Source organism: Eleginops maclovinus, chromosome 18 (genome assembly GCF_036324505.1).
Source record: "Eleginops maclovinus isolate JMC-PN-2008 ecotype Puerto Natales chromosome 18, JC_Emac_rtc_rv5, whole genome shotgun sequence".
Taxonomy (NCBI): domain Eukaryota; kingdom Metazoa; phylum Chordata; class Actinopteri; order Perciformes; family Eleginopidae; genus Eleginops; species Eleginops maclovinus.
The window spans coordinates 6,209,638-6,236,837 of NC_086366.1; the positions used below are offsets into that span (position 1 = coordinate 6,209,638).

A 27,200-nucleotide genomic window follows, 5' to 3' on the forward strand; every position below is an offset into this window, starting at 1 on the left:
GTTATTCGGGCATCGTTGTACATGTTTCCAATGCGTGTGTGTGTCTGCGGGAGACAACAGCACGGCCAGCGGACTTGTCTGCTGCGTATGAATAATCAAAGTGGTCTCTCTCATCATTAAATCATCGCTGTCCTGGTGGGAGCCTGAGGAGGAGATGGAGTGAGGGGGGGGAGAGGGTGAGGGGGTGAGGGAGAGGGATCATAGTTAGCGCTGCAGGGGAACATGCTCTCCCTCTCTCCGCCGTCGTGTAGCGAGGCTGAGATGTGTCATGAGCACAAGTCTTTCTGCTCTCTGTGCTCGCCCACTTAGCTCCCCCAGACACATGCACATGCACACACACACTCATACATATGCACTACCACTCATACACACTGGCACATTATTCAGGAGTGTACAGACATGCACACACACTGACTCAAACACAGACATCTCTTTCTCGGAGGAGAGGGTTCTCCGACCTCTGCTGCACATGTAGCTGTCCTCTCTCAATGACACAGTGCAGCACGTATTTACAGACGCTGGTGACCTTCACGTGAACATTAGCCTTTCTGATGTGAAGAAAGGCTACAGGCAGGGTTGGGAAGGTTACTTTAAACATAATCCATTATAAATACTAGTTATCTGGGAACATGTTTTAATCAGTTACCTAATCTGAGTATATATAAAAAAATATATATATATAAACTGTATAAAAGTAACTAAACCTGGACTTGTTTGTTTACCGCCGAACTTAGTGACATCACTATGAATTGCTTGCGCTTCTATTGGCTAGCGTTCCAGCACATTGTATGTTGTAGGCTGAACAAAGTGGTTGACCAATCACAACAGAGCTGGCCAGCTTACCAATCAGAGCAGACTGGGTTATGGTTTCAGACAGAGGGTGAAAAGAGTTGCTGCTGCACAGGCAGGACGAGAAAAATGAAGAGCTTTTTGAACATTATATTTATGATACTGGCTTTCTTCTGACACATGGAAATTACAGCTCAACAACTTCAATATTATATTAACATATTAAATAATATTCATGAAGCCTGCTTCAAAACCGCAGAAGTTAATATGAAGGTTTCACACTTAGAGATCATTTCACTGTGAATCGCACCTGAACGCCTCATGCCAGTAGAGAGAAAAAGACAGAATGAAACAAAGTGTGAGTATGAGAACAGTGGGTGTGAGTAGTTTGGGTGAGAGACATTCACACACACTCACACACGGGCTAGATGTGTTGCTAATGAGCGTGGTGTGCGGTTAGAGCCAGACGAGCTCCTTGCTCGACCGTTGGGAGTTCAGCGAGGAGTCACCACTTTCTTCTTCCAAAGCAGTACGTTACCGCTTCGCTGTCACTATCAAAGCAGGCGCAGGCTTTCACCTGAAGCGCTGCATTCCAGGATTGTGGGAGACGGGTAGACTCAAACACAAGTTCATGACGATCCCTGGAGTGTTTAAATGCTCGTCATAATTGTTAGAAAAAAAAGAGTAAAAGAGTTTCTTCAGTAGAAGACAGGAAACGCAGTTAGAGGATATGTGCGGTCTTTTTCATTTTATAGTCTTTTATTTTGGATTAAAAGGATTAACTCGTTGCACTTTGAAAGCAAGTATCTCCAGAGGAAAAAGATATACTGTTTTGTGCATCTAGAAATGAATTAAAGAGCTAACTCCCAGATTACATATTTGTTAAAGAGTCTTGATTGCCATGTCCTTGATCTGACCAAAAGTTTGTTCAGTTCTAAAACTTTCTCTCTATTCCTTCTCTTGCCTCTCTCATCAGTTCCGGCCATGATCACCTCTTACCCGAACACTACCCTGGCGACGCAGGGCGAGGAGAAAAAGATGAGCTGCATCGCTCATGGGGAGAAACCCATCATGGTGCGCTGGGAGAAAGAAGAGCGCATCATCAACCCGGAGACCAGCCGATACGTGGTCACCGTCAAAGAGGTGGCCGACGAAGTCATCTCCACGCTGGTGGTGAGTGCTATGTTTGTCCCTCTCATTTAAGGTTGCCCTCCTCTGAGACTTTCCTGTTCGACCAGTAGTCGTATATTCAGACTTTTTCAGCTGGCTAACGTTAAGTTGACTATCAGGAGGTAGCCCTATTCTCATTAAGGCAGCCCACAGCCTATTCATGTAACTTTTCTATACAGATGGAAAGCAGAGAGGGAGGGGGGTTGAAGGGAAGATCTTAAAATATTCTAGTAGAGTATAAAATATTAAAGAGCTCCCTCTCAGTTCGGTTTAATGGTTATTAAAACACAGCATGAACGAGTACATGTGTAAGGCAATTTTGTAGAATTGCAAGGAATATGAGCCTTTTTTTTAATCACTTCACCATGAAGCATCTTTTTTCCTCTCGGTTTCGCTTCTTAGATTATGCCAACTGTTCGTGAGGACTCGGGTTTCTTCTCCTGTCACGCCATCAACTCTTTTGGGGAGGACCGAGGCATCATACAGCTGACAGTGCAAGGTGAGACTCAGCAGCTTTTTCACCTCAGAATAACTTTTCCTCCGGGTGAAGTAAAATGGACCCTCTTTAGTTGCTCACGGGAGAATCCCACAGATTAATCCGATATATCGGTAGCCGTCCAGTTCTCTTTCAGGACTGCTGCTTTAACTTTGCTGTGTTCTCTGTTCTCCGCAGAACCACCCGACCCTCCAGAGGTGGAGATCCGAGAGGTGAAGGACCGGACCATAGCCCTCCGCTGGACCATGGGCTTCGATGGGAACAGCCCCATCACAGGATATGATATTGAATGCAAGAACAAATCAGGTAGACACAGCTTTAGGAAATCATACAGTGTTCCGTTCTTTAATAAAAACTATGAGGAAATATCAGAATCGGAAGCAAATGTATCAAGTATAATTTATTTATCTCGATTGGGTTTTGTGTCAGTTGCTCAATTTAAGAATGAAATGAAATATAAAATAAAATAACAAGAAGAAAATAATAATCAAATAAAATCAAAATCTTTATAGAAAATAAAAGTTAAAATAAGAACGTGTAATAAAAGGATAAAATAAAGGTATTTGGATGAGCATAAGAATAATGTATTTATCTCAGGGGGAATTTGGGTTTTGTGGCTAAATTATAGAACAAACACAAAGTAGAAAATGACATAAAGAAGAAAACACATTTAAGAAAGATGTGCGATAAAAAGATGAAATCAAGATAAACAAAATGATAACGTCTTTTATTTACATTGATGTATCTATTTAAACACTGTAGTATTGCTTATTCACTTTCTTCTGCCTCTGCTGAAACGTAGAAACTGAAGAAATCCCCCCCTCTATCCGTTCCTAACAGTCTCTTCTCCCCCTCTGTTTCCTCCAGCGTCATGGCTATCAGCCCAGGTAACCAAAGATGTGTCCCCTCAGCTCAACCAGGCCACCATCATTGACCTCCACCCTTCGTCCACCTACAACATCCGCATGGTCGCTAAGAACATCATCGGCAACAGTAACCCTAGCAACGAGCTCACCATCACCACTGATGAAGCAGGTAACGGTCACATGGCATTTTAAACTCACTGCTTCAGAGAGTTAGTCACTTCCTGGATTCTCTTCTAAAGTTTCTATGTATTTTCTCTAAATTAATTTCATTGCATCTGTTTTTTTTGTATTTGTATTGTATTATTATTCATGTGTGTCCTGTTTGCTGTATGCTTTGTATTTAATATTTATACAATAATATATACATTAAGTGTTTTATTATTATTAAAGATATTATTATTCTTATTATTACTATTATTATTTTTCATTATTATTTTTATTATTATTATTATTATTAAAAATATTATTATTATTTTTTATTATTATTATTATTATTATTATTATTATTACGATTATTATTTTTATTATATTGTACAATTTTATTATAAACATTCACAATAAATATTACACTCATAAATAAATGTAAATACCTAAAATACAGACAGCAATAATAGAGATGATAATAATCTTACTGATTATAATAAATAATAATAATTATGCATTTAAAAGTCTAAACACTATATTTATTTTAATAATTCATCAAATAATTGTATTATTTTTGTTATTATTATATGTGTTTTAATGTAGTTTAACTACTTAGAAGTTGGAATTACTTTTCTCAAACTGTAAAAAATAACTCCTCTTCCTCAAAATGAATTTGCTAATATTAACTTCACCCTGTCACTATAATTTATTTTTATTCTCTAAAGCGAATTGTCTTCCTGTCTAAATGCTGGTTTAGTGTCCATTACCTCCTGGCCCTCAAACCTGTTGAGCGATCCAACACATAATTATTTCATGGTTGTTTGAAATGGAGGCCATCATTTTTATATCTGGGGAAGCAGATCAGTTCTCTGTTGCTTTTAGTCAGCTCCATCAGTGTTCACTTATCCTCTATTGCCTCTAATGATCCCCCCCACAGGCATACCAGCACATTAAAACAGCCCATATTACTGGATTCATTGCTAAAATAGAGTCGTAAACTTCAAATTAAATAAAACATGTATCATCTCTCACATTATTTTAAAGGTTAAAGTTGATGATGTTACACTTTTTTCCCCCTCCTTTTTTAAATTAACATTTAGTTGAGATGGAAAGAGACTTGAATGAAAAAGAGCATGGAGGAAAATCCATTGTAAAAGCAACAGCTCCATCTAGTGAACGGGATAGAAATGATCATCTCCATTTAAAGAGGACCTACGTATAGCTCTCAGTGCATGTAATGGTCTGGAACAGCTGAAATGTTCTTGCTGTTTTCGTTTAAAGTAAATGTTTATTCATTTAGGATTATTATTGCTCTTATTTTGAAGGCAGCTTTGGGCATCGGGTGATGAGGTATTTATTGGAGACAGGTAGAGGTGGGATTAGAGCAACAGAATGGTCATATGGGTTTTAACCAGGAAAGGCCCAAAATGGCAAGCTAGGTAAAAAATGCTGTAATTATGCTGTTGGATTATTGGAACCATTGTTGAAAAAAAACAAAAGGATATTTTAGTTCTTTTTCAGTGTTATGTCTTTATGAATTCGCTGCTACACTGTGTATTTATTTTCTTATACTGTATATAATAATATTTAATTAAGCAGAAACATTTGTTCATATTAAACTATATTCTTTATTTGCAGCTCCTGACGGCCCCCCACAGGACGTCCTACTGGAGTCCACCTCCCCACAGAGCATCAAAGTTTCCTGGAAGGTAAAGTCCAGACTTTGTTTGTGTTTTACTGATGACCAGCGACCCTGAAACACATTTTTAAACACTTAACTTAACTGTAACTGTCCATGTCTATCAGAGCCCATACCGTGTTCCTGCTAGTGTTTACTTCTGTCTGTCTTCTTCTGCTGTTCCCTTTAGTGTTTACCCATTGAGATAGGAACCAAGTAATAAGTAAAGTTGTTCTCTCCTCTTCCTCGCCCTGCAGCCTCCACAGAGGCACCTTCAGAACGGAGTGATCCGCGGCTACCAGGTGGGCTACAGGGAGTACAGCCCGGGGGGAGCCACCAGTTCACCATCCTCAGCCTGGACACCAGTGGGGACACCATGGAGAGCATCGTGCTGGACAACCTGAAGAAGTTCACTCAGTACAGCGTGGTGGTGCAGGCGGCTAACAGGGCGGGCACCGGGCCGTCCTCACAGCAGGTCGTCACCAAAACCCTGGAGGACGGTAAATACACCAAGTTTATATATAGTATATCAAGTCTCCATATCAGGTCCGGTCCTCTCAGTGCAGACTTTTCCCACCCAGCTCCATCCATGGTCCAACACTGTGTCCCAATCTCCTGCCCTGTGATACAATCATGCTCGCTTTTTATTTGTCATTCTCTTTTCTTGTTTTCTCGTCCCCCCTGCTCAAACCAAAGTTAAATAATGAAAACATGCACATGTTGGGATTTAAGTGAATACATTTAAAACAACCTGACATCCTGATTCAGTATTTGCCTTCACAGTTATCACAAGTACCTGCTGTTATGTACAGTACAATACTTTCCCTACATACCTACTTTTTTATTTTACTTTGTGGACTTTATGCTGTTGCTTTAAACCATATCTCTTGTACATAGGCCTTTTTGATGCAATCGCTCTAAAAACAAATGCATGCTTTTGGAAATGTCCCTCTAGTGGACATGTATCAAATGACATCAGACAAACAGGGTGATTTTTCAGATGTTACAGATATAACATACAGTATATATTTTGGTATTTGTGGTACAGCCCACATGATTGTCCCTTTTTAGAGACATTCTAATCCACATGCCTGTTTTAAAATCCTCCCTTTCCCTCTGTATTTCTCACAGTTCCCTCTCGGTCTCCTGAAAACGTCCTCGCTGTGGCGAAGTCCCCTGAGGTGATCTCGCTCTCCTGGATGCCTCTGCCCAGAGACGCTCTCAACGGGAACCTGCAGGGATACAGAGTCATCTACTGGGCCAACCTGCCTGACGGAGGTATGGTCCTCAACACCCCCAAACACGGATAATTTAAGTCCAATCCTGATTTACAATTTATTATATTGAAAGTTAATATATTAAACATGACATTTCCCATGTTAAACATATATACTGATTTATGTATAACATACATTTGGAATAGTTAAATGGCCACTGAGTTTATTCAACATCTGCATAACTGCTGGTTTGTTATTGCTATTGCTGATCAAGGTTCATCCAGTAGGGGGAGCTGTGGTATTGTCAGACTGTTAAATTGTGTTGTGAGTTAGAGAGGTGGTGCAACTCCTTATTTTTGATGATAATTAAAGCTGCCTTTTCTGTTTATCCTTCATATTATTTGGGGAAATCTTAAGATATAAAGAATAATTTCCCTAATATATGACCAAAGCAGCTGATCTGAGTAAGGGACGATTGAAGCAAATTCCCCTTAATTGTTAATATTCATTTTTATTATTGTTATTATTATTATCTCTTCATGACCGAGGACCATGCATAAAAATAAATGCATCTTGAAAGGAGGAAAGATGATATATGCCAGATTTAAGCTAATATGCACACAAAATAAACAACAACAAATTAAAATAATCCAGTTCTTTACAATTTATTCAAATCAAAAACTAAATTACAGTCAAATTTAAAAGAAATTCTATTTAAGTTCTGTTTATCTGACTAAGTGTCATTTCCACTCATTTATTTGCACTTTTAATGCACAATTAATACATTTGATCCACATTTCTATTTACATACTTGCTGAACATCATCTACTTTTTCAACAATGAAAGGATGAGAGGATAAGATGACTATGTTTCTGATGATCAACAGAGGAATGTCTGCATTGCACAGAGGGAAAGCTGTATATGTGTTTCCTGTGTTTTTCCATGGACTGTAAACCCTGCTGCAGTGTGGCTGCTCTCTCCACATCAATAATTCACATTGCAATAACTCAGTGAGGCCCAGCTCTGAGTGGCAGGACACAGGGGAGCAGAGGGGAGGGATCAGAGCAATAATGAAATGATATTCCTTTAAAATGTGTTTTTTAGTTGGTTTTGTGACCTGGTTAGGCAGAGGAGTGCTTCATATACATTATCTAACCTGTCGAATTTTGTATGCATTGGTTGTAACAGGAAACCAGAGCCTGTTAACTTTGAGTTCTTGATTAACGCTTGTTAGTATTGCACCTATCACCTTAACGATTTTGATACCTACTGCATGTTATTAATGTGTCTCCTCTCCTGTTTCAGAGCTGGGAGAAATCAGGAATGTGACGACCAGTCAGCCGTCTCTGGAGCTGGACGGGTTAGAGAAGTACACCAACTACAGCATCCAGGTGTTAGCCTTCACCAACGCCGGGGATGGAGTCCGCAGTGAACAGATCTACGTCCGCACCAAAGAGGATGGTATGATACACCGTGATGGAAGAAATACTTCAAATTTTTTACTCAAGTAAAAGTATTCATTTGTGGAATTGTATATTATTAATTGGCTTCTTCCTCTCAGTTCCCGGTCCTCCAGCGGGGGTGAAGGCCGCAGCCTCCAGCAGCTCCGTGGTGTTCGTCTCCTGGCTGCCTCCGCTCAAACTCAACGGCATCATCAGGAAATACATCGTCTTCTGCTCCAACCTGCATCCTATGGTAAGATCAGTTTTATCCCAAGAGATTTCCATTGAATCTTTCTGAATTCCACTTTGTAACGGCCATCTTATGGATCTGTGCCCATATGGCCTTCCTCTGGACTCTCCTGCTACTGCACACTGACACATTATTATCTCCTCTGTTTTTTCTCAGGTGATGAGTGAGTTTGAGGCGTCTCCAGATGCGTATTTCTACAGGATCCCAAATCTGGCTCGAAACAGACAGTACAGTATCTGGGTGGTGGCGGTGACGGCTGCCGGTCATGGCAACAACAGCGAGAAGATCACAGTGGAGCCTCTGGCCAAAGGTACTGCACCTTTAACACAACTGGCCCCACAATAACATTCGCTATTGTTGCCGTATATCGAGTTCTGACGACATAGTGAGCCATTTCCTTGCGGTTGCTTTTTTTAAAGCTACATTTTCCAATTAGTTGATTAGTTTTGGAGTTCTTGGTTATTAAATGTGGAAATGTTTGCAGTAACCTACTCAAAAAGTTGTTACTAATAACTCTTTAAATATCAGTTTTCATTGGAAGATTTGTTTTCATCGAGTTATAGTAAATACATAATTCAAAACATGTATTCAAGGTATCAAGGTCCCCAAAGTCATGTGTGTGTTTCTGTGTGTGTGTTTAAGCTCCAGCCAGGATTCTGACCTTCAACGGGACAGTGACCACTCCCTGGATGAAGGACATTGTTTTACCATGCAAGGCTGTTGGAGACCCTCCTCCTACCATCAAGTGGATTAAGGGGAAGTAAGTAATCAACACTTGAACACTTAGAAAATACAACTCGTTGAGAGGGAAAACATCTTTAAACACGCAAATGTTTTCCCCTGTGTAAAAGAAGATACACAAATGCATACAAGTTAATTAGAGGAGATTGTGTTATTCTCCTCTGGAAAAGTGATTTCTTAATTTTCTGGTAAAGCTGCACAACTATGTAACTCAATCCCAGCAACAGTAAGAGAACAAGCCACCGTCAGTTGATATATTTCACTGTACAGCGCTTTGTCTGCCTGCACAGCTTCAACAGTCTTCTTAATTTGTGATATGTACGTTTTGTTTAATCATTATTAACTTGTTATTTTAAATATAGTTTGTTTTTAAGTGACTTTGAAACATCTGTCCAGAGACTACAGATGGAAAAAAAGCCTCTTTGACATTTAAAGCAATGCAGCTTCTTCCTCTCTCAACAGTTTCAACAACATCGAGAAAAAAAAGGCACATCTCATCGTGGCATAAAAGAAAAAGTCTAATAGTAACAGTTCGTACAAAAGACAAGATTGAACGTATTAAAACTGACATTAAAACAATAAAATATATAATTCATTAAAAGCTAATATAGTATTAAATTGAGGGAAAAGCTTGTGTACTTATATAGCACCTTTCAACACGAGGCAATTCAAAGTGCCTCACAAAAAGACATGAGGAGCATTCAGAAATAGTGCAGCGGAAACATAATATAACATTTAGAAAGAGTCATTAAAAATAAACATGAATAACACAGGGACACGAATAAGAGGGTTATCAACAAAGGAAAATGCAAAAAAGTCCTTCGGTAATAAAGTAGTGAACACTGTCTCTGTCTGTCTCCAGCACTAATGGCACCCCCACACTCGTCCTTGTGGATGGTCGCCATAGTGTCCATGGCAACGGCAGCTTCATCATCCGCACGGTGAAAGCTGAGGATTCTGGGAACTACAGCTGCGTGGCCAGCAACAACTGGGGGTCAGACGAGATCACACTCAACCTGCAGGTCCAAGGTAAGTGCAGCACACATCCAGGAGACATTAGGAAACTTTTATTCAGTGATATTTGTTGGCCCCAAAGACTTCTAAGCACAAAGGTTTACCGCCCCTAACAGTAATTTAGCTACCAAAAGTAAAATGAAAACACAGCGAACAAACATCCTCAACAAAGGTCCAAACAGTTCTCACCATATGGCTTGTTTTAGATTAAAATCAGGGAAATGAGGCGGTTTTAAATCTGAATTTAAACCAGGCGGTTATCTTTGTCTTTCCTCAGTGCCTCCTGACCAGCCACGCCTCACTGTTACCAAGACAACCACCACATCAATCACGTTGTCATGGATACCTGGAGACAACGGAGGGAGCTCCATCAGAGGTGAGAGCAACACAGTAACACACACACACACACACACACACACACACACACACACACACACATACACACATACACACACACACACACACACAGCAGTATGTACTTTTCAAAATACTTGACTTGAGTATTTCCATTTTGTGCTACTTAATACTTTGACTCTTCGCACTTTTCTCACCGTCACTGTTGGCAGAGTTGTTTGTCAGTATTTGAAATGACTACGTTAGCTACAGTAGGTAGCTTATAGCAGATCTGCGATAACATCAGAATGAATCATGTGATCACATTGTTAAAATAAGCCGATAAATCCTACATTTTAGGTACATTTCCTAAAATGTAGGCCATCTTGAACGTCAACAAGCGCTCCGGTCCGAACTGTGTGCATCAGTCTTTAGTGTCCCCTGGTTTCTGTTGTGGTCTGAGCTTCTTGCAGTGTTTTCGTAAACGCTGAGCATGTTCCGCCAAATTGGTAAAGATTCTTCATTTTGATCTGTTTTGGCACATTTGTGGTTTTATCTTTCAATCTATTCTGAATCTGCAGCGTGTTCCTCGAGATGGGAAATGTTTGGGCAGTTGCAGCGCGTTTGCACCTTTCGGCCACCGTGCATAACCGTGTATTGCATTGACAAACTGTTACATTAAAAGGCCTTTAAATGCATTTGTTAGCAATAAAACTGAATAATATTATAGAATTAATAACTTCAAAGGAGCCATTCTGCATACCAAGTCCTGTTCTCCTTTAGCTACCTTTTGCTGGTAATACTTCTATACTTGTTTAAGTAACATGTTGAATGCACAGAGTATGGAGGACATATTATTTCTTCTTGTACTTTAGGAAACTCACTGAGTATGTCATCCATCATTGCAGTTAACAATTTAATCACAACCTTGTGTGATGTACAAGTACACAAACATGTTTGTACTACATGCATTATCCTCTATATAAAAATAATCACCTCCCTTCAGCTCCCAGGGCCTCCTCCCCCCTGCTTCACTCTGGTCTAACATCCTGTTTCTCATTACGTGGTGGTTGGAGCAGAATACTCAAGTGCTAAAAGGTAGATTAAAAAGCAGCAGGGAAGATTAGGTCTGTTTAAGGGAGAGATTAAAGCGCTCCATCTTAAAGAAAGTGCAATCACACTGAGACTATTTGTGGTGATTTATCACATCTGCTGGTGTGTTGGAGCTGCAGTCACTGTAAAAGCTCTTCATGAAGCCTTCTGTGTGATATTTGTTTTGCTTCCCTGCTCACAGCGTCATCCATCACCAAAATAAATACACCTACGCCTACACAATGTCTATTTATAGCCGGACTTGTAGGGGAGGCAACGCTGGTCCAAAACTTATAATCATATATCATAAACTATGTAAGGGATAACAGAGGGATCAGTCTGTCACCTCTAGGTACTAAATAAAACGACACATTGACTCACAATATTGATTTAAAAGTGATAATTGGAGCTGTATACTGCTTTGTGTATATTATTTAATAGTTAAACGTTTATTTTCTTGCTGTTTTCGTTTCTGTTCAAGTGTATTATTATTTAATCGTATTATTTAAGTTCAAGTAATTTGTTATGCTTTTATTTTGAAGGCATCTTTGGGTACTGGGTGATTTGGGCACCTGGTGTAATTGTATATATTGGAGACAGGTGATGGTGGGAGCCAGAGCACCAGTAGGCGCATCGTTTGTTACCAATACATGTACTAAACTACCATCTTGTCTGGACTTGGGTCAGTCCTGTGTACAATTCGCTTTCTGGTGCCTCAGCGGCAGTTTTATTTTGGGTTTCAGTGTTATTTTGTTATGATTATGGCTGCTACAGTGATCGTGTTGCTTCTGAAAAAAATAGTCATATGACGTGTAAGTCATATTATTTTATGCCAAGCTCCAGAAAGTCATTAACAAACTAAATACAAAAAATACACGACAAAATAAAACAATAAAAATGATATATCATTATGTTTTACAGACAGGAAACACACTGATATATTTAGGCAATAAGAAATGTTCCTTGGTGACTCCCACAGGATCTAAGAATAGCAAAGTTATCTCAACATTTTCCATCCAGCCAACACTTTTATATCCTGCTGAATTACAGTTTCATAGTGGCTACAGATTTGTATGCTTGTTCTTATTCTCACTTGTGTCTTTAAACTAATTGTCTCACATCCAAAAATAATAAAGAGGCGTTCTAAAGTATACATGCATTCATAAAGAAATGTACATTAACAAGATCCATGAGTCCATCCAACTTTTATACCTAAATTTGCCAGGTTTAACTATAAAGGTACATTTTGATCTGCAGGTTGGTGGGATTAAAGAGACCCTATTGGGCGTTTAGGGGTTTCCCTTTCCTGTAGGGTGTTATATAGGTGTTAGTGTATGTAATTGGTGAAATTAAGCATTAAAGTTCCCCTGTAGAAGATCACACCCTACTTGAATTCAAGTTTTTGAGGTAAACAAAGACAAAACAAAAGCAATTAAAAGCACCTTCAAACAAACCCAAGAGCACACACCAGACATAAAAGGCAAAATAAAAACTAAAAGGCACTGACAATGAATATTAATATAATCCCTACTACACTTGCATGGCAAGACATCATTTTTATTTACAGTAAAGTATATTTTCCTGTCTAATGACTTTCAAATCTTCGGTCCCAGGTTACATCCTGCAGTACTCAGAGGATAACAGCGAGCAGTGGGGCAGTTTTCCCATCAGCCCCAGCGAGCGCTCGTACCGCCTGGAGAACCTGAAGTGCGGCACCTGGTATAAATTCACCCTGACGGCCCAGAATGCAGTGGGGCCGGGGCGCATCAGTGAGATCATTGAAGCAAAGACCCATGGGAAAGGTAGGGAGCTGGATTCATCTCAAAGCAGAGCTGTGATTACATCTAAAATCATAGATTTTCATAAATATCATAAATTCATTCATTGCAATTTTTCTCAAATTACAAATAAAAGTTGATGAGGGAATATTTTCTTTTCTTAGGCACTGAAATTTAATGACAGTTTCTATTGATCGTAAAAACTCATAACTCAAACACTTTTAAAACCCAATAAATAGTGGCACATTTCAGGAGGTGAAATAATATTTCCCTCTGTAACACGCATTCCTTCTTGCTACTATTTATTTTCTTTGACTTTCTTTATGGCCACAAGCAGCTTCATTTTGGTCCACTGAGACATGTTGAAAAAGTTTGATCTTAAACTGTGAAATGGTGATCATCTTCTACAAGTTTTACAAGTGGACTAATCCTCTTGTCGGTGGTGGAAAATCCATGTTCCAAATCGAGGAGTTGAAAAGCAATATGGAGTTTTCACAGTTCCAAAAAAGTGTCCTGGAGATGGACATCAGAGTGTGATACATAGAGGTTTATGTTGGGCGTGTGGACGTTTAATCGTCTCATTTAGACACTTGTTATTAAATCCACAAGTGGGGTATTTTATGACGTATTTCATGTCGTAGAACAAAACGATAACATTTCTCCAGCTTGTGTTGACCACAGACCTTATTTCAGGCCAACAACCAAAAACACATTCAGAAACCCATTGACTTCAAGACCAGGGAACAGGAAGTGGTGAAATGCTGACTAATTTCAGGGTTTTAGGACTCCTTTCTGCACCACTCCAACAACTCTCACTACAACTCAGTCTCTATCTCCTCCTCAGAGCCGCAGTTTGCCAAAGATCATGAACTCTTCACCAGCATCAACTCCAGCCGGGCCCGGCTCAACCTGGTCGGCTGGAACAATGGCGGCTGTCCAATCACCTCCTTCATCCTGGAGTACCGCGCCGTGGACTCAGCCACCTGGACCACAGCGCAGCGCACCTCGCTCACCAAGAGCTACATCCTGTACGAGCTGCAGGAAGCGACCTGGTACGAGCTGCAGATGAAGGTCACAAACAGCGCCGGCTCAGCGGAAAAGAGGATCACCTTCGCTACTCTCAACGCTGACGGAAGTGAGTTTGGATTAAACAGATTGTCGCGGAGCTGCACTGATAACCAGGATCATTGCATCAGAGTGGAGGAGAAGTTTAGGAAGCAACTCAGGGTTAAACTCAGGGTCATTTAAGATAGTAAAAGGCCAAATGTTTATCAAATTACAAATAAAAGTCAGCGAGGGAATATTTTCTTTTCTAAGGCATTGAAATTTAACGATAGTTTATATTGATCGTAAAAACTCATAACTCAAACACTTTTAAAACCCAATAAATAGTGGCACATTTCAGGAGGTGAAATAATATTTCCCCCTGTAACACACATTCCTTCTTGCTACTATTTATTGTTTTTGACTTTCTTTATGGCCACAAGCAGCTTCATTTTGGTCCACTGGGACATGTTGAAAAAGTTGATCTTAAACTTCTACTTTTAAGGGGACTAATCCTCTTGTCGGTGGTGGAAAATCCATGTTCCAAATCGAGGAGTTGAGAAGCAATATGGAGTTTTCACAGTTCCAAAATAGTGTCCTGGAGACGGACATCAGAGTGTGATCCATAGAGGTTTATGTTGGGTTTGTGGACGTTTAGTCGTCTCATTTAGACACTTGTTTTTAAATCCACAAGTTTGGTATTTACTGATGTATTTCATGTCGTAGAGCTGCTGTCTAGTTAGTTAACTCTTAACATAAATGATATGATACAAGAAAAAACTATAAAAACAAGGAAAAGAGTCTCTTCATTTGAGCCATGATTTGAGCTCTTAATTTGAGTTAGAAAAAAAACATTCTGCTCCCCGTCTCCTCAGGTGTTGTATACACAGGAATCTTCAATACCCCCAGTAATGTAAACTCTCTAAAGATGACCAAATGGGTGTATGATTTAAATGAAACGGCTCCATTTATTGCGACTGTTCATCACGAGGTGCCACTCTGCAGCTCTGCCTTCAGTGTGGGCTCTGAAACGAATTGTTGTTGGGAGAGTTTTGTCAGCCTTTCAGCAGATTGACAGGTATTGTGACTGATAAGCTGAGTAAGAAAACAGGGACAGTCTTCAGATTCTCCACGGCCAGTGTGTAGCTTTGTACGTCTGCAGATTGTGTCAGACACACACAAAGGAAGTGTATAAGCTGTGAGGAGAGGAGGTTATGAAAGCTCTGTGGTTCACTCCGCACTATTCATTAATTTCCTTTGAAGGGTTTTGCTGGGACGACTAAGCTGCCTGTCAAGATGTTTATGTGTGAGTGGATGTGCTTTTGTGTGTGTGTGTGTGTGTGTGTGTGTGTGTGTGTGTGTGTGTGTGTGTGTGTGTGTGTGTGTGTGTGTGTGTGTGTGTGTGTGTGTGTGTGTGTGTGTGTGTGTGTGTGTGTGTGTGTGTGTGTGTGTGTGTGTGTGTGTGTTTGTTTGTGTGGATGCTCATAGCTTATCCCAGGAGACTAAAGGCAGTATCCAAACCCGGTGCCCATGCTTTGATTAGCCACAGGCTTTTATATAATATCCAAGGATAAAAAAACATTGCACAGTAAAATCACAGAGGGGAAACCATTCTTCCGTACGGCTACTAAAGTAACATTTTGAATTCAGGACTTTTACATAGTTTTCTTCAAACCATAGTTTTGTAACGTTTGCATTTGATGTCTGCAAGACTAAAGTGGAGTAGAAGCATAAGGAAGCACAAAATAGAAATAGGACATAAAGAACTGTTCTGTATGGCATGTGTATTTGCCCTTCCTAGTACAGCGTGTGCTGCAGCCCTGTTTAAAATGAAAGCATGGATGCCTACTTACACTGGCTAATAAAATAACTGAAATACTTTTTTCATATGTTAACAGCAGCAACAACCACTTTTTAAATTCTGTAGGTCAACCAGAAGAAATGCGACCTGAGGGATTTCCTCCTTCTGCACATTAAAATCATGCATGTGGAAAATCAATATTCAGATTTCATTGCATTAAGCATTAACTCCCTATAGATCTTCTTTACTTACAGCTGTTTTAACGGTATTAACGGTGATGCATGCATAATAGTATTTGGTGTTGCATAGAAGAAGCAAAGCAGTGGATCTGAACAAATGTTGAACATCAAAAAACATCCTAAAAAAATTGTATGTCACTCCTCATCTTCCAAATAGACGATGATGAAGACGCTCTTGGTGTGTTTTGGTGAATGTCTGATTATATATATTTATTTCCCAGGCACCATCCCCCCACTGCTGAAAACAGGAGACCCCATCTCAGACAACATGTCGGGCAGCGGCGGTCTGAAGATGGTGGTGACCATAACGTCTGTTCTGGTGGTGGCCGTGCTCGTCTTCATCATGCTCATGGTGCTGAAGAGGAGGCGGAGGGAGCAGAGGCTCAAGAGACTCAGAGGTGAGGTCGAAGATCAAAGTACATATTATACTGTAAAATTCACTTTGAGTTACAAAAAGAAATGAGGTGCTGCAGCACAGGCAGAATAGAGACCTTTTTGAATGTTAAACAATGGAAACATGTCCCAGTGGAGGAACTCAATACTAATATGAACCTGAACATGAGCAGAATATGTCCTCTTTAAATCGTGTCAAACCAAAAGAGCGGCTAAACTTTTCTTTAGTAATTAAGACATTAAGACACAGCAGTTTCTCTTCAGGTCAAACTCCTCGCTGTTCATTTCCTCTTCAACCTGCTTTCGCTGCCTTTTTCCAAGCGTAATTGTGATTGTACATTATTTCCAGCGCTGTAGCTTATCAACGAGGACAGTACTATTATGGTATTCACTAACCCTTTGCTGACTTCACAGATGCCAAAAGCCTGGCAGAAATGCTGATGAGGTACGTATGCTTAATTTAAATTTATGCCCGCTGTTTTTCTGTAAGGGGTTGAACATAAATCACAGTGTACTCCGGACTTACAGTACCTATCAGTAAAAATCTAATATGCAGCACTCAAGAGGAACGCTGTCCCTCTTGCCTTTCTTACAGCTACTTATCAACTTAAATGGAATTGAATTAGCATTTCTGCGACACAATGCATAATAACACAGCTGAAAAGTAATGAAATGTTCTCATTAATATCCTCAGCAAGAACACTCGCACTCCAGACACGGTGAACAAGCAGCAGCAGACGTTACGGATGCACATCGACATCCCCAGAGCCCAGCTCCTCATCGAGGAGAGGGACACCATGGAGACAATCGGTGAGACCCTGACAAATAATGTGCATAGGGAAGCATATTATTTATGCTTATGATTAAATTAGATGAAACTTTATTGTTATTGCACATAGTACAGTACAAGCACGACGAAACCAGGAAGTTCAAAGAGTAGCTGATGTGCAGGTGAGGTACATTATATTCCAGCAGTGGCTCAGTCAGTAGGGGCTTGGACTGGGAACCGTAGGGTCGCCGGTTCAAGTCCCCAACAGACTTGAAATATGGAAAGTGGACTGCTACTTGGAGAGGTCCCAGTTCACCTCCTAGGCCCTGCTGTGGTGCCCTTGAGCAAGGCACCGGACACCTCCAATCCCCCCTCCCCGGGCGCTGCACGATAGCTGCCCACTGCTCCTAGTACTGGGATGGGTTAAATGCAGAGGACTAATTTCACTGTGTGTGCTCTGCTGTGTGCATGTATGTGACTAATAAAGAGGATTTCATCCTCCGATTCTATCTATCTATCTTATATTCAGGTTACAGTATATGTATGTGGTTGAACAAATATATACAAAAGGGAAGAAAAAGTGTAACGTAATGTGTGACGAGCCGGTCATTAATTATCCCGCTTTGTGCTAAACAAACCTTGACTCTCAATATTGATTTAAAATAATTGATCGGGTTTTTAAATTATCGTTTTGCTTCAGCTAATAAAATATAGTCCATTCCTCTACGTAAAAATGTCCGGAACCGCGGCGACAGCAACGTAACTTAAAATGACGGCAGCACTGGTCGAGGTTTTCTGTAACTGTCCAATTCTGTTCACATTTTCTTTACCATTAACCAGTCTTTAAACACCACCAGAGCCCATACCGTGTTCCTGCTAGTGTTTACTTCCCGTCTGCCTTCTTCTTCTGATTTCCCTGATGCCCAGCTCTCTGTCCTTAACTCCTTTCCTTCTCTTCTTCTCTTTTTCTTTTATTTATGCAGGACAGTTTCGCCATCATGAATCCAAAGTTTTGTGCTCTCCACAAATATAAAAAATAGATATCCAAGTATTCCACAGTTATTTCTGATTGAGGGAAACTGATGTCCGTTGTCCACAGCTGACGTTAAATTTACCGGACTTGTCTCTGAGGAATAATTGAGTATTCAACTAGGGTGGTAAAGGTGCAGGGTTTAAGGCTTTCTTGGGTGAACTGCAGTTATAATACATATTGTATACCGTTGTGGAGTGTGGGTGTGGGCTAGTGCTGAGTTTAAGAGTTTGAAAAGGTTTAGAAACTGACATTAAGTGTTTTCTGCTTGACCTCCTGTTGTTTCCTCTCCTCACCTCCTCTCTTTGTGTCTCTCAGATGACAGGTCCACTGTGCTGTTGACAGACAATGACTTCGGGGAGACGAACAAGCAGAAGTCCTCCACGGTGACACACACGGTCCACTACCAGTCTCTGTCGCAGGCCACCGGGCCACTGGTGGACGTGTCCGACGCCAGGCCCGGAACCAGTGAGTCCCACCACCGTCAGTGCAAAACATTTATTACTTTACTACTAACACCAAAACCCCTGTTGTGCTACTAACATCATGTTGTGGGCCTCTTGTTTGATTAAGAACGTTTCTCAGCACCTTAAAAATGCAAACACTGGCATTGTATTGCACATTTATCTGGAATACATGAGAGATGGAGAGTTTTTCCATCCAGCCTTACCTTAGTGTATCATGTGAGATTTCTGGAGACACAGCAGCCGCTCTTCAGAAACGCCTCTGGGCTTCTGCTGCTCGAGCTGCACTGAAGCAGAACAGATGAAGAGTAGCGACCTCTCTTCCTGATCTTGACACGTCCTCACCTGAACGCCCTGCTCCACCTGGCCAGCTGGACCCGAGTGCACATGCACACACACACACACACACACACACACACACACACACACACACACACACACACACACACAACACACATCCGATTAGCAGTGAACTGAAATGATTTTGTGCAGACAGTGCAGAAAGTAAAATGCCCACCATATATTGGCTGAGACAAATACCAGACTGTCTTATGCTTACTGAACGTAAATAATGACGTTTATTTAGCCTTTTGTTATTTACATTACATTTCTAACAGCCACTAACAGCAGTAAGCACACATATCAGGGCATCTGTTTGATGGCTGAAAGGAGCGTTCCCTTGGTTTGTGTTTACAGTTCCTTTCAGCATTTGCAGCCTTTTACTTTTTCCAATACGACGCCATGCTTCTGTGACACACACACACACACACATGGCTCAGTATTATACAAACACATCTAAAATGCACAGAGCACACACACAATAACACACACACACACACACACACACACACACACACACACACACACACACACACACACACACACAAACACACATTACCACACACTACAGTGATTGTTTTTTATACCCTGGCCAGTGGGGAAAAAACCCAGTGTGCTGACTGCTGATGGCAGGACGCCTCCATCACTTCCTCCGTCCATCACGCTGATAGGATTACAGCGTGACCTCCTACAGTTACCAGCACCATTCTTCTCCGCACAGATCCAATCCTGGCCTTTTCTAAAGGGTCTGGTTCTGTTTGGCCCGTCGCTGCACAGAGCAGCCGCCTGTCTGGGTCAGGCTGAATATGATACTATTTATATGTCTACACGCAGACAGTAAGGTCTCAAGATGGATGGTAATGTCACTGCAGGGAGCTGAGGATGGTCGTTATACGGACTGATACAATATTGAAATTACAAGAGGCGAAATATTTCTGATTTGTTCCAGAAATATTGCACTTCTGTCTTTCTGTCTGTCTGTACGGCGTTATCTGTTGCTATCTTCTTGCTATGAATTAAATATCTTTTTTCTTTAGTAGCATTTCCTGTATTGTGAGCGTCTATGTGGCATGTTTTCACTGATTGTATAAACTTGTTATTATAAATAGAACGGCACGTGTACGTAAATGTCTCAGAATTTGCACTGTCCCTTCAGAATTTAGTACTATGGTCTTGCAGAGGTTCAATCGTATTGTAGAGATACAGGAAACAAGTCTGGTTAGTGGCCAGTTGGTCAAAGTTTCGTGCAGATCTTTGCTAAATTGAATGACACCATGATCTGTTAATACATTTTACATTCAAATAAAGATTATGGTGCAAAAATTGAACATCCGGAGTACTGTGAATCATATCCCCACTGCATCTTCAGTCAAAATAATCAGATATTTTTCCAAATGAAAGTCCTATAAAAGTAATAGTCATACTTATAGTCATAATATTTAAACATGGAGTGTCTGTCATTATCGCTGTCACTCATAATGCTGTCTGTTCCCTCCTCCAGACCCCACTGCCAGACGCACTGCCAAAGCCGGTCCTGCCGCGGCTCGGAGCCGCTACGCCAGCCAGTGGACGCTGAACCGGCCGCACCCCACCAGCTCCTCACACACCCTGACCACGGACTGGAGGCTGCCCACGCCACGGGCCACCGGGTCTGTGGACAAGGAGAGCGACAGCTACAGCGTCAGCCCCTCACAGGACACAGGTAATCAGATTACATTTCTAATAATTGAGGATTGCTAGCGGCGTTACAATGGTAATAGAAAACTTGAATGAGCTCCTAGAGGATTGTTGACATCCACCTGGATCCATCTTCATCTACTTCCTATACATTGACTGATGATTTTTTCTAGCATTTGGACTATCTGTGTTGTAAGTGTATTATCTTGTAAGTTTACACACAATATCTATTAAACGTCTGTCCGTCCTGGGAGAGGGATCCCTCCTCTGATGCTCTTCCCGAAGTTTCTTACATTTTTCCCCCATTAACTGATGGGTTTTGTTGGGTGTTTGTCCTTGTCCGATGTGAGGGGCTAAGAATAGAAGGTGTCATATTCATATTCTGTAAAAAAACATAAAGCCCCCTGAGACAAATGTCAAATTTGGGCTGTATAAATAACCGTTGATTGATTGAGCAGATTGTGATTGTTGTAAAAGGATCCTATTTGAGTTGTTCTTTGTAAGCTGTACTGTTCCGTGTGTGTGCCTCAGATCGAGCGAGGAGCAGCATGGTATCCACAGAGAGCGCGTCCTCCACCTACGAGGAGCTGGCCCGAGCCTACGAGCACGCCAAGATGGAGGAGCAGCTCCGCCACGCCAAGTTCACCATCACCGAGTGCTTCATCTCCGACACCTCCTCCGAGCAGATGACAGCAGGGACCAACGACTACACCGACAGCGTGGCCTCCAGCACGCCGTCCGAGTCCGGCATCTGCCGCTTCACCGCCTCGCCGCCCAAACCTCAGGACGTCAGTCGGGTCATGACCATGGCCGTGCCCAAGGCCCACAGACCTGGTGAGGAAGTTTACCTGATGGACATCAGACTTTAATTAAAGAGCATTTTTCATACACAAAGGTAACACTAGTCCTTCAACCTGTTTACACAAACCGATCAATTAAACCTAAGAAACACAATTCTTAACGGGAAACGTCTACTTTAATTCCTCTTTAATCACCTTTAAGACCAGGGCTGCATCTCATTAGTCTTTGGACTGCTGTTACTTACAGTATAAAGGCTTCAAACAATTACACAAGACTTATTACAAGGGCTTCGACTATTTTTAAACCATCCTGTGGGTGTCACTCCTTATTACTAATACAGTAAGACAAGGAGAACTTATTTATAAAGCACATTTCAACTCAAGGCTAGTCAAACCGCAGCAACTGTATTTCAATACATTTAAAAAGCTAAGAGACGAAAATGAGAGTGCAGTGTTAGGATGCGAAATTGATTGTAATGAAAGCAGCGGCAAAAATAAATGTCTTCAGCCTGATTTTAAAAGAGTAACAGCGGACCTGCAGCTTTCTGATATTTAGTTCCAGATATATGGAGCATAATAACTGCGTCTCCATGTTCATTTCTGGGCACAGGAAGCAGACCTTATGCTTGATAATTTAGCAGAAGATCAGAGTAAACCGTTCAGTGCATTATAAACCAGCGGCAGTATATCGATGTTACTTACTACATAAATACTTTCTCTCCAATGTCTCTCACACACTTCCGCAGTGTGTCCTGCGCTCTCCTATCAGGCGGTAGTCTTACCTTACGTGACCTCGCTGCTCCTCCGGGCCGCGCTGCAGATCGATTACGAGTTCAGGCAGAGCTGCAGACCACACACTGAAGCTCAGACACACACGTGTACACACCTCATCCATCAACCCGTCTGCTGTCATGTTTTAGTGTCTAGGCTGCTAGGGTTGTTGGACCAGAAAAATAGGTCCATGTGTTTTTCAGTGTAGCAGGATTAAGTAATCAGGATACAAAAAGAGGTAACTGTATTCCCTTACAGGTTCCTGATTTATTCTACAGGTGACTACATCTTTTTACCGTGGTGTTAAGCTAACACCTTGCCGGTCTCTCTGTTAGATCAGATGAGGCCATCAGATCTTCTCCTTAAGTTTCAGGCCTCATTATGTTTGTGAACAGAGTAGCAGCCACTTGTCACCAGTTCACTGAGGAGAGAGAGGGCAACTGAAGGCTATCTGTCAATCTTATCTGCTGCTATTGTCACTCAGTACAAAAAAGCACTTAACCGCCACAGTGGAGTTCAGTGTAATAACACACTCTTAGGCTGGGGTGGTGTTGCTGAGTGCTAGACTCTGGTATCAGTTACTTTTGGTGGGGGAAACTTTATAGGCAGAAGAACCAAGCTGTGCTTCTACAGTTTCCTGGTTGCTTGTTGAGTAGAGATGGATTTTAACGTTGCCCCAAAACGCACTCATATTCACCTTATGTAGCCTCGCACCTTTTCCCAATCTTCCTTTTTAGCACTAGCAGCATTGTAAACAACAAGGTCAGATTCCCTACTAAAGCTCATGTCAACAGTTTATTATAAATCACTGCCAGAAGGGTAGACAAGTTCCACGGTGTTGAAATGTATACAAATAAGTTTACCTAGAGACCAAATTCAATTAACTGTGACTATGCTTTTCAGCTAGCAGATGTTAGCTATCTATTTAACAAGCTGGCTAGCAAACATAAGCTATCTGTTAAACTACCATCTAAGGTAAGATTTCTACTTAACAAGCTACCTGCAGTAGCTAACATTCACTACATACTGTATCTATCTAGTTAGTTAGCTTTCATTAACTACCTATCTAAAAAGCTAGTTAGCAAAATGTAGCTATTTCTATTTATTCTTTCTAGCTAGATATGGCCAAATTGGTGTCCCTAAACTTGCAGTGCAGACTTGTGTCTAGCTTTCTGACAGTGAAAGTAATGGGTTTTTTTAAGCTGACTGGCTGCTCGCACACAGCCAGCAGTTTATCGTTTTTAGCTGTGTGAGATGTATATTATTTAGCTGACTCCACAGACTCCACAGTCAATGAATATACAATGATGGGAATGTGGTTTTGAGAAAGGCCTGCAGCAACTCTGATAATTTAGTACCCAGTTACAAGAAAGGGCAGCTGGATTTACAAATACTCATTTAATCACAGCATCTCAAGGGCTTAAAACTTAATAAGCCTTTATACTTTAAGAAGCTGCTTTTACCGAAATTCATCATCATTGTATGAATTAGCATTTCCTCCCTTTAAACTCTAAATAGAGAAATAAATCAATCAAAACACAACTAGTACTTCAACTAGTACACTGTTATTACACCTCATTTCAAGATCAAGGACAATATGATATAAAGGAAGCCCTATCACTTCTTTATAACCTTGTTTACTCATATCAAAATCAGTTAAGATAACATATTTTATTTCCAATAAGGACCTGACCAATAATTCATCAAATAAAAACAAAAACAAACTAAGTTGAAATAACAATACACATTTTCCGTGCATCTACAAAAGAAACAGCTTATTCAGCCAGCTTTCATTTATTATTTTTAACAGACATATTACAAATGACATTAAAACTACTTACACCATTCTGAAAACTAAATCGAATAAATAAGATCGAAAAAGTGCGGTTTTTGACACTTTTCATATTACGTAATCATTCATTAAAAAAAATATTACAGGGAAAAAAGCACTAAATATGGTTCACACACAAAAAGAATGGTCTTAAAATCTACTGTCAGTCATAATAAAAATGCTAACTGGATTGTTCTTCCACTAGTCCATTAAACTATCACGACACAGCATCTATATCTGCAACACAGTGCAGGGAAGTTGGACTTGCTGGAGCTTCATGACCCGGCCTCAACCCCGTCTCCGTCTCTGTTACACCTGACGACCAGAGCCGACCTCACCTCCATCAGAGGGGTCACCGGCAGCTTCTCTTTTATCGCCGTCTCTCTCATCTCGTTTCATGTGACCAGCCTCACCTGACTAACCTGTCATGAGAGTAACAGTTTATTTATTCATTCCTCTTCAGCTCTTAATAGAAACAAATCTATTGGATCCCGTTACAGCCTTTTTGCTCAGCTCTTAAACCTTTGCTGGTTATTACAGAGCTATAGTTAGCTTGTGAGATAGATCCAAACCTCAGGGTGATGTTTAATTATTCATGAAGCACACAATATAGAAATATGAAAACAAACAATAAAACATCACAACAGCTGAAGATGCAACGGACACTTAAACAGATTAATGGCTTGGCTGAGAGTTGCTGTTCCTGTTACACAAACTGTCCGTCCCATTATCTCTACAATCTGAAATTTACTGACTGATGAATTTCCAAACTACATTTTCTAGTGAGCTCCTACAGAAACACTTAAATCTATATTTAATTCAATGATCACCCTGAGCCATTCATCATCTTCACTGGCACTAATAGGGCTTATTAAAAAAACACAGTGAATTATTCATTCTCCCCCTGAACCCAGAAATCCATCTCTAAGGTCACATGGTGCACGTCAGCGCTGCCATTGCCGCTCAGCGAGTGCACGTTCCCACACTGTGTTTACATTAGTGCAAACATTACATGTGTCGACTGCATTTGAAAGCTTTGGCACTGGTGAGTGAAAAAACACGTGAGGACAAGTGATTTTTAAGGGAGAAATTGTTTGCCTGTAAACACTTGTTGATCTAGAGTGCAGGACTCACCCTGTCTGTGTTTTATTTTCAGTAATAACCGTCCCGCTGCACATTATTCCGCTTATTAAACAGCTACATATTAAATAAACCAGTGACTTGACTTGTCAATATTGGTTTCAAAATGATTACATTGCTTCCTGCCTGCCACGGCTAAATCTGCAACATTACTTAAAATGACGACAGCACTGATCCATCGGATTGATTGATTTAGCCATCATCAATCCAAAGTCTCGGATCTTTTTATTGAGTTTTGACAATGCATAACCAGGGTTGTCATTTAGCAATGAAAAGCAAAATATATGCATGTACAAATGAGACAAAAGTATCTCGAGTCCAAAGTTTCGTGCTCTCAAAATATATAAAAATAATGATTCAAAAAGTATCCCACTGTGTGAAACTAATGTTTGTTGTGCACAGCGGAGGTTAAATCGACCGGACTTCTTTCTGCGGAATGATATGAGTGCAAATAGTCCCATGATCAGAGATTGCTCCTTAGCAAGGTTCTGTTCTCCTTAGCAACGGTCTGCTATCCTTAGCAACAGTCTTTTAGCGAAACATAGCAGACTTCGGAATTTTGAAATTGACCAATCACAATCAGTTATTTAACTAAGCCATGTTATAAATCATTTTATTACACAGCACAGTTGAATACTTGATTCTGATTTGTCAATTCAGAACATGCGACAGGTTAATAATACAGTAGTACAGACTGCTGTTAAGCAGTAAAATACCAGTAGAAAGCAGACAGGAATAAACACTAACAGGAACACGGTGTGGGCTCTGTAGTGTTGTAGGATTTGGTAGTGGATCAGAAACTGTATAAAGACTTCGACAGTTACAAAAAACACTTACATATAACTCCAAGTTAATCTACTCAGCAGAGGAATGTGTGTGTGATGTTGTACAAGACCTCCAATGGAATTTGTCATAGATGTGGATAGATTACATTACTTAGGATTTGTTTAAAGTTATAATTAAACTTTAAGAGAGTCTTTAACTCCAGAGTTTCCCATCAGTGATACAATAGCAGAAGAAACCATAAATTCACTGAACAGAATCAAAGTGTCTCCCCCTAGTTTTAACCACCTCTGATCGAACAATTCAGATAATTACTTAAAGATTAACGAGGCCGCCTTTAATCATCACCTAGTTAAGATAGTCAATCTGAGCCACAGGCGTTTACAAGTATCCTAATAAGACTCCAGTTCTTCATCTCCTACTGTGAACTCAAACTTGCTGCAGAGAAAGGATTTGATAAGCAAGATTTTTTGTAGCATTTAAGGGACACAGTCAGTCATTCTGCTTCTTCACCGTGAGAAACTCCATAACCTAATCATTGCACCAGCCCCTCACAATGCTATATATGTGATTTTCAGATCCCTATTACATTATGTTCTGCACATTTTCGCTATTAAACCAAATAAATTCACACTTGGTGGGATATTGGTATTGGTATTACATTCAAATAACAGTTATGTGAATCATAATCGCATAAAGGCCCGAGGTGAGCAAATGGAACAGTCTGATTGCGAGGTAAAGATGGATTTGCAACCATATATTCCGTTAATTTAAACCCAGGAATATAAAATTGGGTGTGTGGAGAAACTCTGAGCTGTTAGGAGCATGTACTTTGCACACACAGCGGGGAGTCTGTGGAGGCGAGTGGTGAACATCATCGGGGATCCAAGCTGACCCCATGATCACACAGCAGCACACTGTGGTGGCAACATTTTGTTGGCAGTCGCACTTTATTGGATATTTCTTACAGTCCTATTTCAAAGCCTTTTAAATGATGTATCAAGGCCTCTTAGTTCTTTATTTGTTTGACTACTTGTGCAAATATGACAATTTCATATTTTAGATTATAACACTATTGAATACTCTATTCTGATTGGTCAATTTGGACA

General features: G+C 40.6%; 1 protein-coding gene across 1 annotated transcript in view; it reads left to right on the top strand.

Annotated features, from left to right (window-relative positions):
* Window positions 1-27,200, top strand: part of dscamb (Down syndrome cell adhesion molecule b) — a 123,972-nt gene that overhangs the window by 95,126 nt on the left and 1,646 nt on the right. Inside the window, 22 exon segments of the mRNA XM_063907849.1 lie at window positions 1,766-1,962; window positions 2,362-2,458; window positions 2,633-2,761; window positions 3,323-3,490; window positions 5,104-5,174; window positions 5,401-5,464; window positions 5,467-5,643; window positions 6,275-6,421; window positions 7,666-7,821; window positions 7,922-8,055; window positions 8,209-8,362; window positions 8,695-8,812; window positions 9,656-9,822; window positions 10,085-10,183; window positions 12,846-13,034; window positions 13,855-14,145; window positions 16,316-16,492; window positions 16,902-16,932; window positions 17,182-17,297; window positions 18,605-18,769; window positions 20,591-20,791; window positions 21,298-21,600. Coding sequence (XP_063763919.1) covers window positions 1,766-1,962; window positions 2,362-2,458; window positions 2,633-2,761; window positions 3,323-3,490; window positions 5,104-5,174; window positions 5,401-5,464; window positions 5,467-5,643; window positions 6,275-6,421; window positions 7,666-7,821; window positions 7,922-8,055; window positions 8,209-8,362; window positions 8,695-8,812; window positions 9,656-9,822; window positions 10,085-10,183; window positions 12,846-13,034; window positions 13,855-14,145; window positions 16,316-16,492; window positions 16,902-16,932; window positions 17,182-17,297; window positions 18,605-18,769; window positions 20,591-20,791; window positions 21,298-21,600 — 3,351 coding nt within the window.